The sequence below is a fragment of the Naumovozyma castellii genome, chromosome 1 (assembly GCF_000237345.1).
Source record: "Naumovozyma castellii chromosome 1, complete genome".
NCBI lineage: Eukaryota > Fungi > Ascomycota > Saccharomycetes > Saccharomycetales > Saccharomycetaceae > Naumovozyma > Naumovozyma castellii.
Window position 1 is genome coordinate 2,405,891 of NC_016491.1, and position 14,175 is coordinate 2,420,065.

Consider the following 14,175-nt stretch of genomic DNA (forward strand, 5'->3'; position numbering starts at 1 on the left):
ATAGGGGTATGAAGTATAAAGTATAAATGAAGGAGGTTACTACTCATATTTTGATTTTTAGGGCATCATTCAAAGGACCAGTTTCCCAATTCAATTATTGATCCAATCACAATCTTAACGTGTTCTGCCATATGCTCAAAACTCAACCTATCCAAAGTGTCCATTGTGCTGTGAATATATTTATTAGTCTTTTTGAACTCACTTTCAATAACAAATGAACCTGGGAATCCATTTTTGGTAGCACTTCCATGATCACTACAGGCGTAACCACAAGTAGTTTCCACGTATGGAATATCCAAATAAGAATCGATTATTAGTTTAATGAATTCTGTTAATTCAGAGGTAGTGTAATCCATAACAACACCAACGTGTTCGTCTTCAGGATCAGAAACATATCCCGTCATGTCTTGCTGTAACATGGCGACTACTTTTTTCTGTAAAGTTGCGTACTGAGTGAATATGTCAAGAGAGCCTAGAAGACCACCTTCCTCGGCGGAATAAAAGTGGAATTCGACAGTATTACGTGGAGTTTCACCAGTAGACAAATAATGGTCAACATATAATCTCAATGCTTCAAGATTCGTCACGGTACCAGAACCATTGTCATCAGCACCTGGAGCAGGTAATATTGAAGGCAATAGTAAATTGATGGAATCCTGATGGGAGCCCATTACAATAATGTTTTCTGGAGTTTCAGATCCTGTAAACCTAACAATGATGGAGTACTGCTTCCAATCCTTATGGTCTATGTGTTCAATTTCGTATTTTTCTTCAGGCAACTTGGAAGTTAATTCTGAAATCTTACTGGATAACCATTCGGCGGATTCAAACCCTGTCTCTGATTTATAATAACGAGTGTAAAAACTGGTGAATTTAGCTAAGTTGTCGTGCATTGACTTTTTATCAATGTTTGCAGTCAAGGATTTGACGATTTCTTCGTGAGAGACATTGGTAGGATAGTCGTATACTGGGACAACTGGGACTGGTGCTTTCTTGTTGAAAAAAGAGAATAAAGAACGCGATTGTTGTTCAGCTTTATCATATTTGGTGATATCGATGAATTTGATACCTTTTTGCAATAAGGAGAGTTTTTCTGACTCTCTGACTGATATTCTCTGACCTTCGCCAACTTCTAAGACTCTGAACTCTTCGAAGGGGAATGCCGTTACGATTGGAATCGCAGTTAGTGTTACCGTTAAGACAGATAATAGCTTCATTTATAGGGTGTGTCGATGCTATCTTAGACAGTGATTGATGTCAAAAACGAAACGTATAGCCCCTTCAAGGAGTTTCTCGAGAGAAGAAGGCAGACGTCCTTCAAAAGATAAAGGGCGCGGACAAATTTCTTAATGTCTGTCACATAATTTGAAAAACAACAGGACGATGAACGCACAATAGATTCTCTTTAGAAGAGAATTTCTGCTTAATTATGAACTTGAAGATATCACTTTCTTCTATTTTAAGTTATTAAGTGTGAAATATGTAAAATTGCAGATGTATTTGCTGTGTATAAATGACGGTGGAGAGATATTGTTAACTCATCTAAAATATAACGTCATCTTCCTGTTCTGCTACTAACACTTCCGTTGATATTGGTACGCTAGATTCGGGTAATGGTTCATTGTTCCCAGATTCTTTATTTTCGTTGCTTAATCTTTCTTCCTCTAATCTCTTCGCTTTCATTTCGGCATCTAGTCTTGCCGTCTCCTGTTGTTTCTTCTCTTGCACCTTCTTCAATCTATAAAACTCCTCTCTATCCAGTTCATCCAATTCACTATTAATGTAAGCAATGGTGTTTTCAGTTCTTGGAATAATGACGTGTTCTATAGCATTCACTCTTCTATTGGTGACTTTAATAACTTCATCTAAAATAATAAATGCTGTCTGTAAAGATGCCAATTCAACTAACGTTTCTACGGCTTTGGAATAGATCTCTTTAGCTCTCTGCACTTGTTGACCACCACGTCCCAACCCTGTTAGTTTGAAATCGTTAATTTCTGGATCGACAAATGATTCAAATTGGGGTAAATAAACACCACTAACATTCTCTTGACGAGCTCTAACTTTGAATCTGGCATTCAACACACTCTCTTGAACTTGATACCCGATATTTTCACCTGTAGCATAGGAAACTTCAGCTAACGAGAACGCAGCAGTTTGCATAACTCTCCCCATCTTCTGCTTGGCATCGTCAATTCTCTTTGTAATATCACGGAACCTCTTGGTCAATGCTTCTGACTTCCTCTTTAATAGTGAATAGCCTTGATTGGCACCTTTCAACTTCGTTTTCATTAAACCCAGCGTCATACGCGTAGGAAACACTTGCTCTCTAGTACCAGACATTTGTTGCAACGATGGTGAGATATACTAATAATAACCTAATCTGAGAGGAACCACTAAAGAAAGCACTAAGTTTGGTTCACCCATTTTTCAATGTTTTCAGGTGTATAAGAGCAACAGTAGAAGAAGAGCTTCGCTATTGCAATTGCAGCCAAATTACGTTCCGAACTCCGGGTAATAATATGAAAAATTATGGTGACATTCATGTTGTGATGATGAATGTCAACTAGATGGTCTTACAAGATGACTACGATCTCGGTAAGGATAACCAGGAGTTCTGGAATATGAGTGAACTTATTGACAGGTATATCAAGGATGAAGAAGATGTTGCCTTTGAATACGAACTACAAGGAACACCCCAAAGTTTACTAACGTGGAAGCGTTATCTGGAACATTGGAAACAACAGGGGAGACCCTCAGAACATATTGAATGGTTATATGAAAGGTCCTGCTTACAGTTTAAAGATAATCAAGACGTTTGGGAGGAGTACCTAAAGTGGCTTCTCCAAAACTGGAAGGATACACACGAAACTACCGCAAGTGATTATTGGCGAATAGCTAATGTTTTTAAACGATGTATTAATGCTGCCAATGGGAAACCGTTTCTCAACGTAAGTTTACTATTTTTGGAATTTGCAATGGAGCAACGTGATTTGAAGTTAATACTAGATACTTTTGATATGACGCTGAAGAATGTAAAGACAAATGACCAAGGCAAATTATGGAATCTCATTTTAAAGTTTGTTAATGAAAAATTATTATCGTTAACTTTTGCTGAAAGTTCCCTCGATGATCTAGATGATAACCAAAACGATCAACTATTTCTCATAATATATCAGGCGGTCTTTGTCTCATCAAATGTGACAAATGAGCTAAATGACGAGGCAAATATTTGGGCATCTCATCTCTTAGAGAGGTTTATTCAAGTATGCAATGAAAAATCAATCAATATGGTCTTGTCGTACTTCTATAGGACCCAAGATCATAAACGTATTAAGAGGGTATATGAAAAATATCTGATTAGTAAATCCAAGAAGTCTAGTTCTTGGCTTCCGAACCCGAAACTTCCTTACCAATTGAATATAAATTATTTGAATACTCTTGAGGCACTTCATAGAGACAAAGAATATGAAGCATTTATGGGTGAAATGAGGAAGATATTTCCTGAAGAATCCACCAATTTGATCATAATCCTATGTAGCCACTACGTTAAGAGAGCTGAATTCCAAAAGTTTGAAAAATTTATTAGTGAATCGTTAACAACAACAATTTCTCTAAAAGATTTCACTACAATTTTCAATTTCCAAATCAATGTGGAACAAATCTTGATAGAAACTGTGGTAAATGAATTGAAAGATAACGAAGATTTAAAGGACGACGAAAAATGGAATAATTTATTAAATGAGCATCTTAAGATCTTTCAAAATTTGGTTGATACACGTAAATTGAAGACAAATGATCTGAAATTAAGACAAGATCCGAATAATGTCTCAACTTGGCAAGAACGAGTCTCGTTATTCAAATCTAATAAGCGAAAATGTGAGATTTTTACGGAGGCTATTCTAGCAATTGATCCTCTCAAAGTATCGGTACCTGGATCATTTGGGAACCTTTGGTGTGACTATGCCCAAATATATTGGGATGCAGGTAACTACGATGTAGCACGAGAAATCTACGATCGTGCCTTAAAAGTGCCATTTCCCTTTCTGGATGATTTAACAAATATATGGACAGAATGGGTAGAGAAAGAGTTGGATTTAGAAGGAATTGAGAAACCAATACAATTATTAGAACATGCCCTAGAGGCTCCAGAACATCCTACGGTAGTGATTGAAAGATTTAAGAATGGGCACGGAAAAGTCCCAGCCCAAACAGTTGTGTTCAACTCATCAAAATTATGGAGCATATATATCGATCTTCTGGAGACGTTAGCATTATCTGAAGAGGGTGATGAAATGGCAGTTGCAAAAGTGATTAAAGCATATGAGCAAACAATCAAGCTGAAAGTGATAACACCACTACGCTTCATCAATTATTCCCATTTTCTGCAACATCATAATATGATTATGGAATCATATCAAATATATGAACGGGCAATTCCACTCTTTACAGCAGAAACACAGTATGAATTATGGAATATCTATTTAGCAGAAGTAGTGAACCCTTTGTCACCGTTATCAAAGGAGCACATTCGTGAATTATTCGAGCATGCAATTAGAACATTGTTGCCATTTGGTATTGATTGTAAATCGATTTTCATCTTGTACAGTGATTTTGAAGAGAAGCAAGGTTTACTAAAAAGGAGTGTGGATATTTTGTGGAAAGGAGCTCAAACGAATGGCCAAGGAACAATTCATTTAAAGAGTAGGCTTGGTCTTTGGAATTTATGTCTCTTTAAAGCACAGAGTCATTTAGGACTTTCTGTTTCGAGACAAATATATGAAGATTGTATCCAACAGGTCCCAAACTCCAAGTCAGCACCTTACATTATAGGTTTTGCAGATGCAGAGACTAGTGGTGGTGAGATTACACGTTCTAGGGAAATATTGGAATACGGTGCAAGACTGATTCCACCAGCCAAGAACACATCATTGTGGAATTATTGGGAAACCTTCGAATTAAAGCATGGTGACAAAGAAACTTATAAGGATATGCTAAAACTTAAACGGAAATTGGATGTTGAAATGCGTGTAGATACCGAGCAAGTTACCACAAACGACGGAAACGTACAGTTTGTTGCCTCTACTGCCACCACAGAGAAGACGAAGGATATTTTGAATACAGAGGAGATCGAATTAGATATTTAAATGGGGGGAGGGGGGGGGGAAAGCATTGTGACGAAAGCACTTGACTATGTAGTGATATAGAATATACGTCAAGCCTTTCAACAAGCATTAAAAGAACAATCTTTTCCTGGAAGCGCTAACATATTCTTAAACACAATTTATACCTTTCTTAGACCGTTTTACATCCGTACATTAAAAAGGAATGGGTTTACTCTTTGAATTTTTTCAAGGATTTCGAAATTTTTCAGTTTTCCAGTTAGAAGGAGATTTCGCGAAACGCTTCCTTCTGTCCCAGAAGGAACTGTGATTTTGTTTAGCGGGCACTGGGAAAGAGTTTTCCCTCTATTGTCGACCGGGTCTTCCTACAAAGATATTGTTGGCAAGTATATACCAATAACTTTATATAGTTAATTACTTTGTTTAGCATTAGTTAGTATACAACCCAGAGTGCCAACAACAAGGATAAATTAGATAAGATGCCTCCAAAGTTTGATCCAACTGAAGTTAAGTACTTGTACTTGAGAGCTGTCGGTGGTGAAGTCGGTGCTTCCGCTGCCTTAGCTCCAAAGATTGGTCCTTTGGGTTTGTCCCCAAAGAAGGTCGGTGAAGATATCGCCAAGGCCACCAAGGAATTCAAGGGTATCAAGGTTACTGTTCAATTGAAGATCCAAAACAGACAAGCTACCGCTTCTGTTGTCCCATCTGCCTCCTCTTTGGTTATTACCGCTTTGAAGGAACCACCAAGAGACAGAAAGAAGGATAAGAACATCAAGCACAGTGGTAACTTACAATTGGATGACATCATTGAAATTGCCAGACAAATGCAAGAAAAATCTTTCGGTAAGAACTTGGCTTCTGTTACCAAGGAAATCTTGGGTACTGCTCAATCTATCGGTTGTCGTGTTGATTTCAAGAACCCTCACGATATTATCGAAGGTATTAACGCTGGTGAAATTGAAATTCCAGAAAACTAAGGTTTTTATATTTAATTCCAAATATTCCATCCCATATATTACTCTGTATTTTCTAATCTAAGGCCATAAAAAAAATAATCATTTCCATTAAGTTTTTTTTCTTTTGTTTTGTTCCCACTTTGAAATTAAATGATTCTTATTAACTTACAGGAATTCTGATCCTTATAAACAGATTAAAGTTTGACGACACTCTGGTGCCAAGTTTTGATTATCTTTGATTTTCAATTTATTACGCTGTACTTGGTTCCTATTTTGGTTTCAAACAAGATTTACTGACTTTTACTCACTAAGATAACCTACATCTCCATGGTTATATTGGTCCATCTTTCAATCGTCATACATTTCTTTTATATAACTGTAAATTTTGTTATTTCTTGTTCTTGTCTAAAATTCAAAAATGTAATACATTTACTGGAAGAGGCCTTCTGGTAGTAATACATAGACTCTTAGTATTACAATTATAATGCAAGAGTTATTGAACTTCTAAATAATGTTTCTATAATATAATCAAACTTATATTTTATCCACTCCCCAAATTATTACTTCCTGTCTCAGATTGTAATTGTTATGTGCTCAAACTAGCTAGCTGTCAGAAAGGTATGGCCGAGTTGTAAATATGCCATAATGGGATAATTAAGGGAACACTTCATTTTATTTTATTAGCATTCGCAATGCCAACAAAAAAGTAGATCCAAGTACGACAAGAATGTTAAGAAATATCACATCAAGCATTATAGGATAGATGGTTAAAGCTCTTGAACTGTTTTTGTTCCTGTAGCGGTGACGGACTCAAATAGCTGACAATAATAACCCATGATTCTCTCAAATTTCAACCAAAATGAACTCTAACTGTAAATTATATTCAATAAAATGGTTAGAATAATACTATCTTAAAGATATTTAGGGTTTTACCTACAATTTAAAAAAAAATTGTAGTGTTTATATTTAGTGTAATAATTAATTGATTTGTATTGTTTTAATTGAAAGAATTTTATAAAGGTCATACATAAAATTAAACATGAAATTGAATTAGAATTAAATTCTGAGAAAGTGCTACTCCAAATGATTTTTTAATCTCAATATTAACCAGGCTTTTTTTAATTACTTGAAAATTTTTGTTTCCATGACTTTTTATAGATTTTCTCTGACGCGTCTGTTTGCATTACAGATTATCTTAAGACAATAGAAACTTTCAAAGTCCTAAGCACTATTTTAAACGTGAACACTTTTGAAAATACAAAGGCAACTGATGTCCAAATTTTCATGGAATGACCTGATCCAATTAAACTCGCCCGCTACAGCGTACCTATCACCCTTATCGTGCCTAGCACACATTGATGTTAATGCTTTTTTTGCCCAGGTTGAACAAATTAGATGTGGGTATACAAAAGACGATCCAGTTGTATGCGTTCAATGGAATTCTATCATTGCGGTTTCTTATGCTGCTAGAAAATATGGGATCTCACGAATGGATACCATACAGAGTGCAATGAAAAAATGTGAAAACCTTATTCCTATCCACACTGCTCTTTTTAGGAAGGGTGAATCATGGTGGACATACTACGATGGATGTGGATCATGGATGAAAGATCCAGAAAAACAGTTACCACCAAATAAATTTAAAGTGGCATTGGATCCCTATAGAAGAGAGAGCAGAAAGATTTTAAAGATATTCAAAGAGCATTGTGATTTAGTGGAAAAAGCAAGTGTCGATGAAGTTTTCCTAGATCTGGGTCGTTTGTGCTTCCAAGATCTGATGTTTGGTGAGAATGAAGAATTTGAGAGTTGTGATCAATTAAAAATGTTACGTAAAATGTTCATTGAAGGAGATTACGATTTAAAATCTAGGTTACCAGTTGTACCCGATGACCTAAAAAAACTTGAATTTGTTGGAAATGTCTTCAACTCAGAAAATAGATGCCTTATTGAGGATTGGGATGATATAATCTTTTTACTCGCATCAAGAAGAACCCAAGCGGTTAGAGACGTCATCTTCAAGAATCTTGGGTACACAACCTCTTGCGGGATATCACGTACTAAAAATGTATGCAAATTGGGATCCAACTTCAAGAAGCCCAACGCTCAAACAACAATCAAGAACAATTGTTTAGAAGACTTTCTTGATAGCGGTAAATTTGAGATCACCAGTTTTTGGACGATGGGCGGTAAATTGGGTCAAGATATAAGTGAAATATTGAACGTACCTTCTGAGGGTAGTCTCAAATACATAAGAGAAAGTTGGCCAAATTCGGCTGTCGATTTAGAGCATTTTATTGAACAAAAAGTGAAAGAACTTGAGAAAAATGGATCAACTACTAGGATCGATATGTCTAAAGTTGATGAGTTGAGCACAAAGATATATAAATTGGCTAGAGGAATTTACTGTGTACCATTGAATCCACGCCCCGTGGTGAAATCGATGATGTCAAATAAAAACATGAGAAAAGATGGATGCACCAGCTTAATCGATTGCATAGATTGGCTAGAGGTATTTAGCGCCGAATTGATTGCCCGAATAACTGAATTAGAGCAAGAATATAATAAAATAATTATTCCGCGAACAATAAGTATATTTGTTAAAACGCATCTAGATGATGTTGCTCGAAAATCAACTCAATTGATTCACAGAGATTCCAAAATTAACAGCCAACAATTACTGAAAATGGGAACTCAGCTCATCACAGAGTTGGATGCCAAATTTGCAAGAGGTAATTCAGCGAAGTTTTATCCATTGCTCAATATGAATATGATAATCAGTAACTTTGAAATTATTGACCAGAAGAAGACGGTGATTGACATGTTCGGACAGCAAGCACAAATATTTCAAAAAAATACAGCTAATAAAGAGCCTGAACTGACAGTACAAGGCACAGACGATGCCGACACAAATGCTGCTAGGACTTTCAATTGCCATTTATGTTCGTTAGAATTTGACTCAGAAAGAGAGTTTCAAGAACATCTCGATTTCCACGTTGCTTCAAAGCTATCAGAAAGTTTGAATGGCTTCAATGGAGATTCAAAGAATTTATCAGAAGGAGAAAAGCGATTGTTGTTTCCAACCAAAAGGAAAACGGCATCACAAGGCTTAACAGCTGGGAAGAATAAGAAAAAAAAGACGAATTCAAAGGTGGGTAATATACTATCATTTTTTGGAAAATAACATGTATAAAATTATTAATACTAATAGACTTTAAGATAAACAGCATTAAGATGTTGTATGTCATAAATACTAAATATTGCTTCAGGGGAGAGCGTAATGTTTTGCAATCTTTGAGATATGCTAATTTAATGGCGGCAGCGGCCAAGATTTTCAAAAGCTGAAATTTTTAAACTTGATAACTAATAGTGCAAGCACGTAATTATTGATATATTCGTACAATGATAGGCCATACAAGGAATAGCCAGTAGTGTCCATTACTAAAACAACATCTCATTACATTAAAACGAATAAATCATGTCAGAGCCTCCAAGGAAAAAAGCAAGACTCTCTAAGAGAACAAATAAACGCAAGGAGAAAGTTGAAGAACCAATAGACCCAAAGAATACGTTATACGTGAATAATCTAGACGAGAAGATCAACACCAAACGTCTTAGAACCAATTTGTTTTTGCTATTCTCCATATATGGAGAAGTATTAAAAGTGGCTATCTCGGCGAAGAAGCAAAGGGGACAAGCATTCATAACGATGAGAACAGTAGATGAAGCCAATCTAGCCTTAATTTCACTAAATAATGAGCCATTCTTTGATAAACCACTTCACATTCAGTTTAGCAAAACAAATTCTTATATCATTTGAATTACACCGAAGCACGATCCCGCGATTCCATAACCCAGCCGTTCAAGGTTCAACTTCCATATGTTAGAACCTAGCATGGAGTAAAGAATAAAAGACTCAATGTAAGCCAGCTAGATTTAGGAGAATACTCTCTGAATTAGTACTATTGAAGTACTTACTCATACCATAAAGAGTTCCTCGCGCCGAACTTCAAATAAACCGAAAGGAAATAAATTTCTGAATGTTTGCACATAGTAATTCGATAGACCATTAGTAAATACACTTTTTAGATTTTAAATATCATTCAACATAGACAGTACAAATTGACACCATAATCTGATACATTTATAAAAAAAAATTCATCTCCCGGGGGCGAGTCGAACGCCCGATCTCAAGATTTCGTGTTTTAAATTACAGTCTTGCGCCTTAAACCAACTTGGCTACCGAGAGGAACCTTAAAATAACTGTAGATGAAGCTGATTTTTCGAAAATATTGGCTGCTTGAATCGGATTCATGACAATAAAAAGCAAACAGAAGAGCAAGGGTCATGCATGTCTAATGATAACGATCTCTTGTTCCATCAAATTGGTGATATCTGGATGAATTATATTCGACATGCTTCTTTAATTATTTAATATTTTAAATTCTCGCTGCTTTATTATAAACTACATATTTATAAATAAAATAATTCTTCTCAATTTCAATCTTACTTACCATCAAAATAACTTGCTATTTATACGTCGGGAATCTTTTCTACTTGGTCTGTTTCTTTTTCTTTCGTTACACCTATCTCCTTTTTTTTTACTCCTATTTTTATAGTGTGAATGTTCCATATTCGCCGTAACAACACGATCATTAACTAATAAAGCCTCAAAGATAAACACTAAGCGTAGAGATAAGTCCCAACGATTCATTGGAAGGTTAACCGACCTGTGACTGACACTGATGCCTGTAATGTCAGGTGATACTTGCAAGTAGTTCATCAAAAAAAAATCCTTATACTGTAACATGGAAATCGTAAGAAAATAATTCAGTCAACTATTTTGAACCAGTTTATTCGTTTTTTAGAACTTAATGGGTTTAAGACTGCTTTGATATGGAACTGGAGATTTATAGAGTTTCCAAACGATTACAGCTCGAACGTGGTAGCGCCGTCTAACATTACAAGACTTTACCTTGTAACTGTGGCCAATTTCCGCAAGACTAGAGCTCATAAAGAAATTTGAACACGGATTTGAAGAGATAGCTTCATTTGGGATAGATTTAAAGAGAAAAAAAAATTAAATGCAATTTAAAGAGGACTTGGCACTTCTCTTGTTCCACTACTCCCTGGATTACACATAATAGGCCCAAGACCAGTAAAAGATTACGGACGTCCGGGTCAAGAGGCTCTTCATTTAATTCCCAAGGTAACCATGAAGGCTTCCTTCTTTCTACACGAATACCAAGATCTGCTCGTCCAACCAACGTCAATAAATAACAGATGGGATTGCGGGGGTCAACAACAGAAAATATGTGGGTTACGTAATTACGTCCATTAAAAAAAATACGTAAACACCCAGTCACCCGACCTCCGTAAAAATACATAATGAAGGGACCCATGAAAAGTTATACATTTGGACAAGGGAATATCCTTGAATGATAACTTTCACAAGATAAAACCTAACGCAGTATCTCTATCCTTTGGTGAATTAACTTTCGAAAGCCATCTACTTTAGCGAGAAAAAACATTGGTAAACAGGTAACAAGAAAAATATAGGGAAACCACCAATATGACAAGCGGATCTAAAGGTGATAAGTTGCCTTCCAGAAGTCCCTCAATGACGGCCCTAAAAATGCTTGGTAAAAAACTAATGGGCTCTTCTTCTCATGTAGATAATGCTCATATCCTCGATACCGCAGGGAGTAACACGATAACACCATCAAGAAGAGCACCAGCAGGTCGAAACAGATCTCCATCATTATACAGAAAGAATCATTTAGGTGTTAGAGAACATCATGGTGCCATTGCTGTGGAATCAGTCGAATCTTCTTCTCAGATTAATGATTTGATTGCTCATAGTCATAACCCTTTCTTGCCGGCAGCAACGAATACGATAGATCAACAACGTGCCCCATTGCACCCTGAAAGAGAAAGAACAGTTCATACTCATCATGCACAAACTCCAAAGAGGTCTCAAAGCTTTATTTCTCATAACTGGCCTGAGGAAAAGAATATCGTGTATAATCCGTATGGGTTGAATGATATTGGGAGAGCTGACACCGCGTTCATTGATACTACAAATAAAAAGGATGATTTAAGTTTTTATTTGCATGATGGTGATGCTAAGATTAGAATGCTACCATTGCCCATTAAGGACCCCAATGAATATTTACCTGAAAATATGAAACAATTTAGTGTTCATCTGGCGGATAATTTCATTTTTGATCCTGATAATCAAACCATCGGTTCTGGTGGTTCATGTGAAGTGAGAAAAGTTAGATCAGTTTATAGACAAAAGGAAATTTATGCCTTAAAAAAGTTGAATATGATTTATGAGGAAACACCCGAGAAATTTTATAAGAGATGTTCTAAAGAATTTATCATTGCGAAGACTTTAAGTCATAATATACATATCACATCCACTTTCTTCCTTTTGAAAGTACCCACAACAACCTACACCACTCGTGGGTGGGGGTTTGTAATGGAATTAGGTGTGTTTGACTTGTTTCAATTGATTGAAAGAAGTGGATGGAGAAATGTTCCATTACCTGAAAAATACTGTATATTTAAACAGATTGCAGAAGCCGTTAAATTTTGTCATGATAATGGGATTGCACATAGAGATTTGAAACCAGAAAATGTTCTACTTTCTAGAACCGGTGTTTGTAAATTGACAGATTTTGGTATCTCAGACTGGTATCATACGGACCCTAATGATTTCAGTAGTCCAATAAAGGTTACTGAAGGTATGATTGGTTCACCACCATACACACCACCAGAAGTAATGTATTGGGATGCAAAGAAGCATTATCCAGAACGTTTACAAAAGCCATATAATCCATTAAAGATGGATACTTATGCATTAGGGATCATACTTTTCACATTAGTAAATAACATCATCCCATTCATTGATTCATGCAATACTGACCCAAGATTTAGAGATTACGAAAATTCATATTCCAATTTTATCAATCATAAGAACCCACATTTTAGAGAAAAGGGATGTCACAAGCCTGGTCCAGGTAGTGAATATAAACTAGCCAAGGGTTTCAAGAGCACAGATGCATCTCGTGTGGCGTGGAGATTAGCTGATCCAAATCCTGAAACAAGATACACAATGGAAGAGTTATTTGAAGATCCATGGTTTATGGCACTTGAAACTTGTGTCGACCCCTGTGAAACAAATATTGTCAAAGAACCTCAATTGAAAAGGTCCACAACTAATGATGGTGGCTTCTATTTGAATGAAGCCGATGGATCCAAAGACGATTTTGATGAACAAACTATAATCTCTCAAGAACAACCACATCCAACTCAGCCACCTCTTTACATCAAGAAGGCAAGATCAATGTTAGAAATTGCAGAATCTCCAAATATTCCAAATGATAAAACTAAAAAGACTTCCCTACCTAAGTTACCTAACGTTGAAAAAACGTTATCTACTCTAAATGAAAATGAGTCTGAACAAGAAGAGACCGTGGATTCAATATTAGATAAACCAACACCAACCGATTCTCTACTTGATTCACCAATTACAACTCCGGTTCTGAATAATGATACTAAACCAAAACCAATTGAACTCCCAACAAAGGAAATGTCAAAGCTAGGAATTTCAAGAAACGGTAGCATTAATAGTAACATTAGGATGGTACGTGAAATTCCATCATCAAGTTCTCTATCCGGCTCGTCTTCACTTAGAAGCGTTGAACTAACCAATGGGGCCACCGGTAAGAAGAGACCCATTCATCATCATCTGGATGTACAATCCACAATTAGTCATGCTCCATCGATGAGATCATTGGCTTCAAGATAAACCTCTTATTCTATTCAAAGGCCTCAAAGACCCTTTTCTTTTCTTTTTCACAAATATATTAATAAATTTATACTTTAATGGTTTTATAAACACAATTGTTGGATACATATTTAATAAATAGAAGAAACAATTATAAATTAGATGGTTGTTAAGTGCTGGAACTCCTTACGCTAGTTTTCCATCCACCAAGGCTACTTTTACGTAGGATTTCGCCTAAGGCGAAAAAAACAGAAGTGACGAAAAACAAACAAAAAATGCTGATTTTAAAAAAGAGGAAATTCCA

At 36.0% G+C, this 14,175-nt stretch overlaps 7 protein-coding genes and 1 non-coding gene across 8 annotated transcripts; 5 read left to right on the forward strand and 3 right to left on the reverse strand.

Annotated features, from left to right (window-relative positions):
• Positions 1 to 65: 65 nt before the first annotated feature.
• NCAS0A12140 (putative aminopeptidase) lies at positions 66 to 1,217 on the reverse strand (the record flags this gene model as incomplete). Its single annotated transcript, XM_003674105.1, has 1 exon — positions 66 to 1,217. One exon carries the CDS (start codon positions 1,215 to 1,217, stop codon positions 66 to 68), a length of 1,152 nt encoding a protein of 383 aa, XP_003674153.1.
• Positions 1,218 to 1,542: 325 nt separating this feature from the next.
• Positions 1,543 to 2,343, reverse strand: VMA8 (H(+)-transporting V1 sector ATPase subunit D; the record flags this gene model as incomplete). The annotated part of the gene is made up of 1 exon (XM_003674106.1): positions 1,543 to 2,343. The coding sequence occupies one exon, from the start codon at positions 2,341 to 2,343 to the stop codon at positions 1,543 to 1,545; it is 801 nt and encodes a 266-aa protein (XP_003674154.1).
• A 227-nt stretch (positions 2,344 to 2,570) lies between these two features.
• On the forward strand, positions 2,571 to 5,147 carry SYF1 (mRNA splicing protein SYF1; the record flags this gene model as incomplete). Its single annotated transcript, XM_003674107.1, has 1 exon — positions 2,571 to 5,147. One exon carries the CDS (start codon positions 2,571 to 2,573, stop codon positions 5,145 to 5,147), a length of 2,577 nt encoding a protein of 858 aa, XP_003674155.1.
• A 455-nt stretch (positions 5,148 to 5,602) lies between these two features.
• RPL12B (60S ribosomal protein uL11) lies at positions 5,603 to 6,100 on the forward strand (the record flags this gene model as incomplete). The annotated part of the gene is made up of 1 exon (XM_003674108.1): positions 5,603 to 6,100. The coding sequence occupies one exon, from the start codon at positions 5,603 to 5,605 to the stop codon at positions 6,098 to 6,100; it is 498 nt and encodes a 165-aa protein (XP_003674156.1).
• A 1,249-nt stretch (positions 6,101 to 7,349) lies between these two features.
• Positions 7,350 to 9,260, forward strand: RAD30 (DNA-directed DNA polymerase eta; the record flags this gene model as incomplete). Its single annotated transcript, XM_003674109.1, has 1 exon — positions 7,350 to 9,260. The coding sequence occupies one exon, from the start codon at positions 7,350 to 7,352 to the stop codon at positions 9,258 to 9,260; it is 1,911 nt and encodes a 636-aa protein (XP_003674157.1).
• Positions 9,261 to 9,554: 294 nt separating this feature from the next.
• On the forward strand, positions 9,555 to 9,896 carry MSL1 (U2 snRNP complex subunit MSL1; the record flags this gene model as incomplete). Its single annotated transcript, XM_003674110.1, has 1 exon — positions 9,555 to 9,896. The coding sequence occupies one exon, from the start codon at positions 9,555 to 9,557 to the stop codon at positions 9,894 to 9,896; it is 342 nt and encodes a 113-aa protein (XP_003674158.1).
• Positions 9,897 to 10,237: 341 nt separating this feature from the next.
• Positions 10,238 to 10,286, reverse strand: NCAS0Atrna4Y. The gene is given in 2 exon segments: positions 10,238 to 10,274; positions 10,238 to 10,286. It is a non-coding gene; the product is annotated as a tRNA-Tyr (tRNA).
• A 1,362-nt stretch (positions 10,287 to 11,648) lies between these two features.
• On the forward strand, positions 11,649 to 13,892 carry PTK2 (protein kinase PTK2; the record flags this gene model as incomplete). The annotated part of the gene is made up of 1 exon (XM_003674111.1): positions 11,649 to 13,892. The coding sequence occupies one exon, from the start codon at positions 11,649 to 11,651 to the stop codon at positions 13,890 to 13,892; it is 2,244 nt and encodes a 747-aa protein (XP_003674159.1).
• Positions 13,893 to 14,175: the final 283 nt, after the last annotated feature.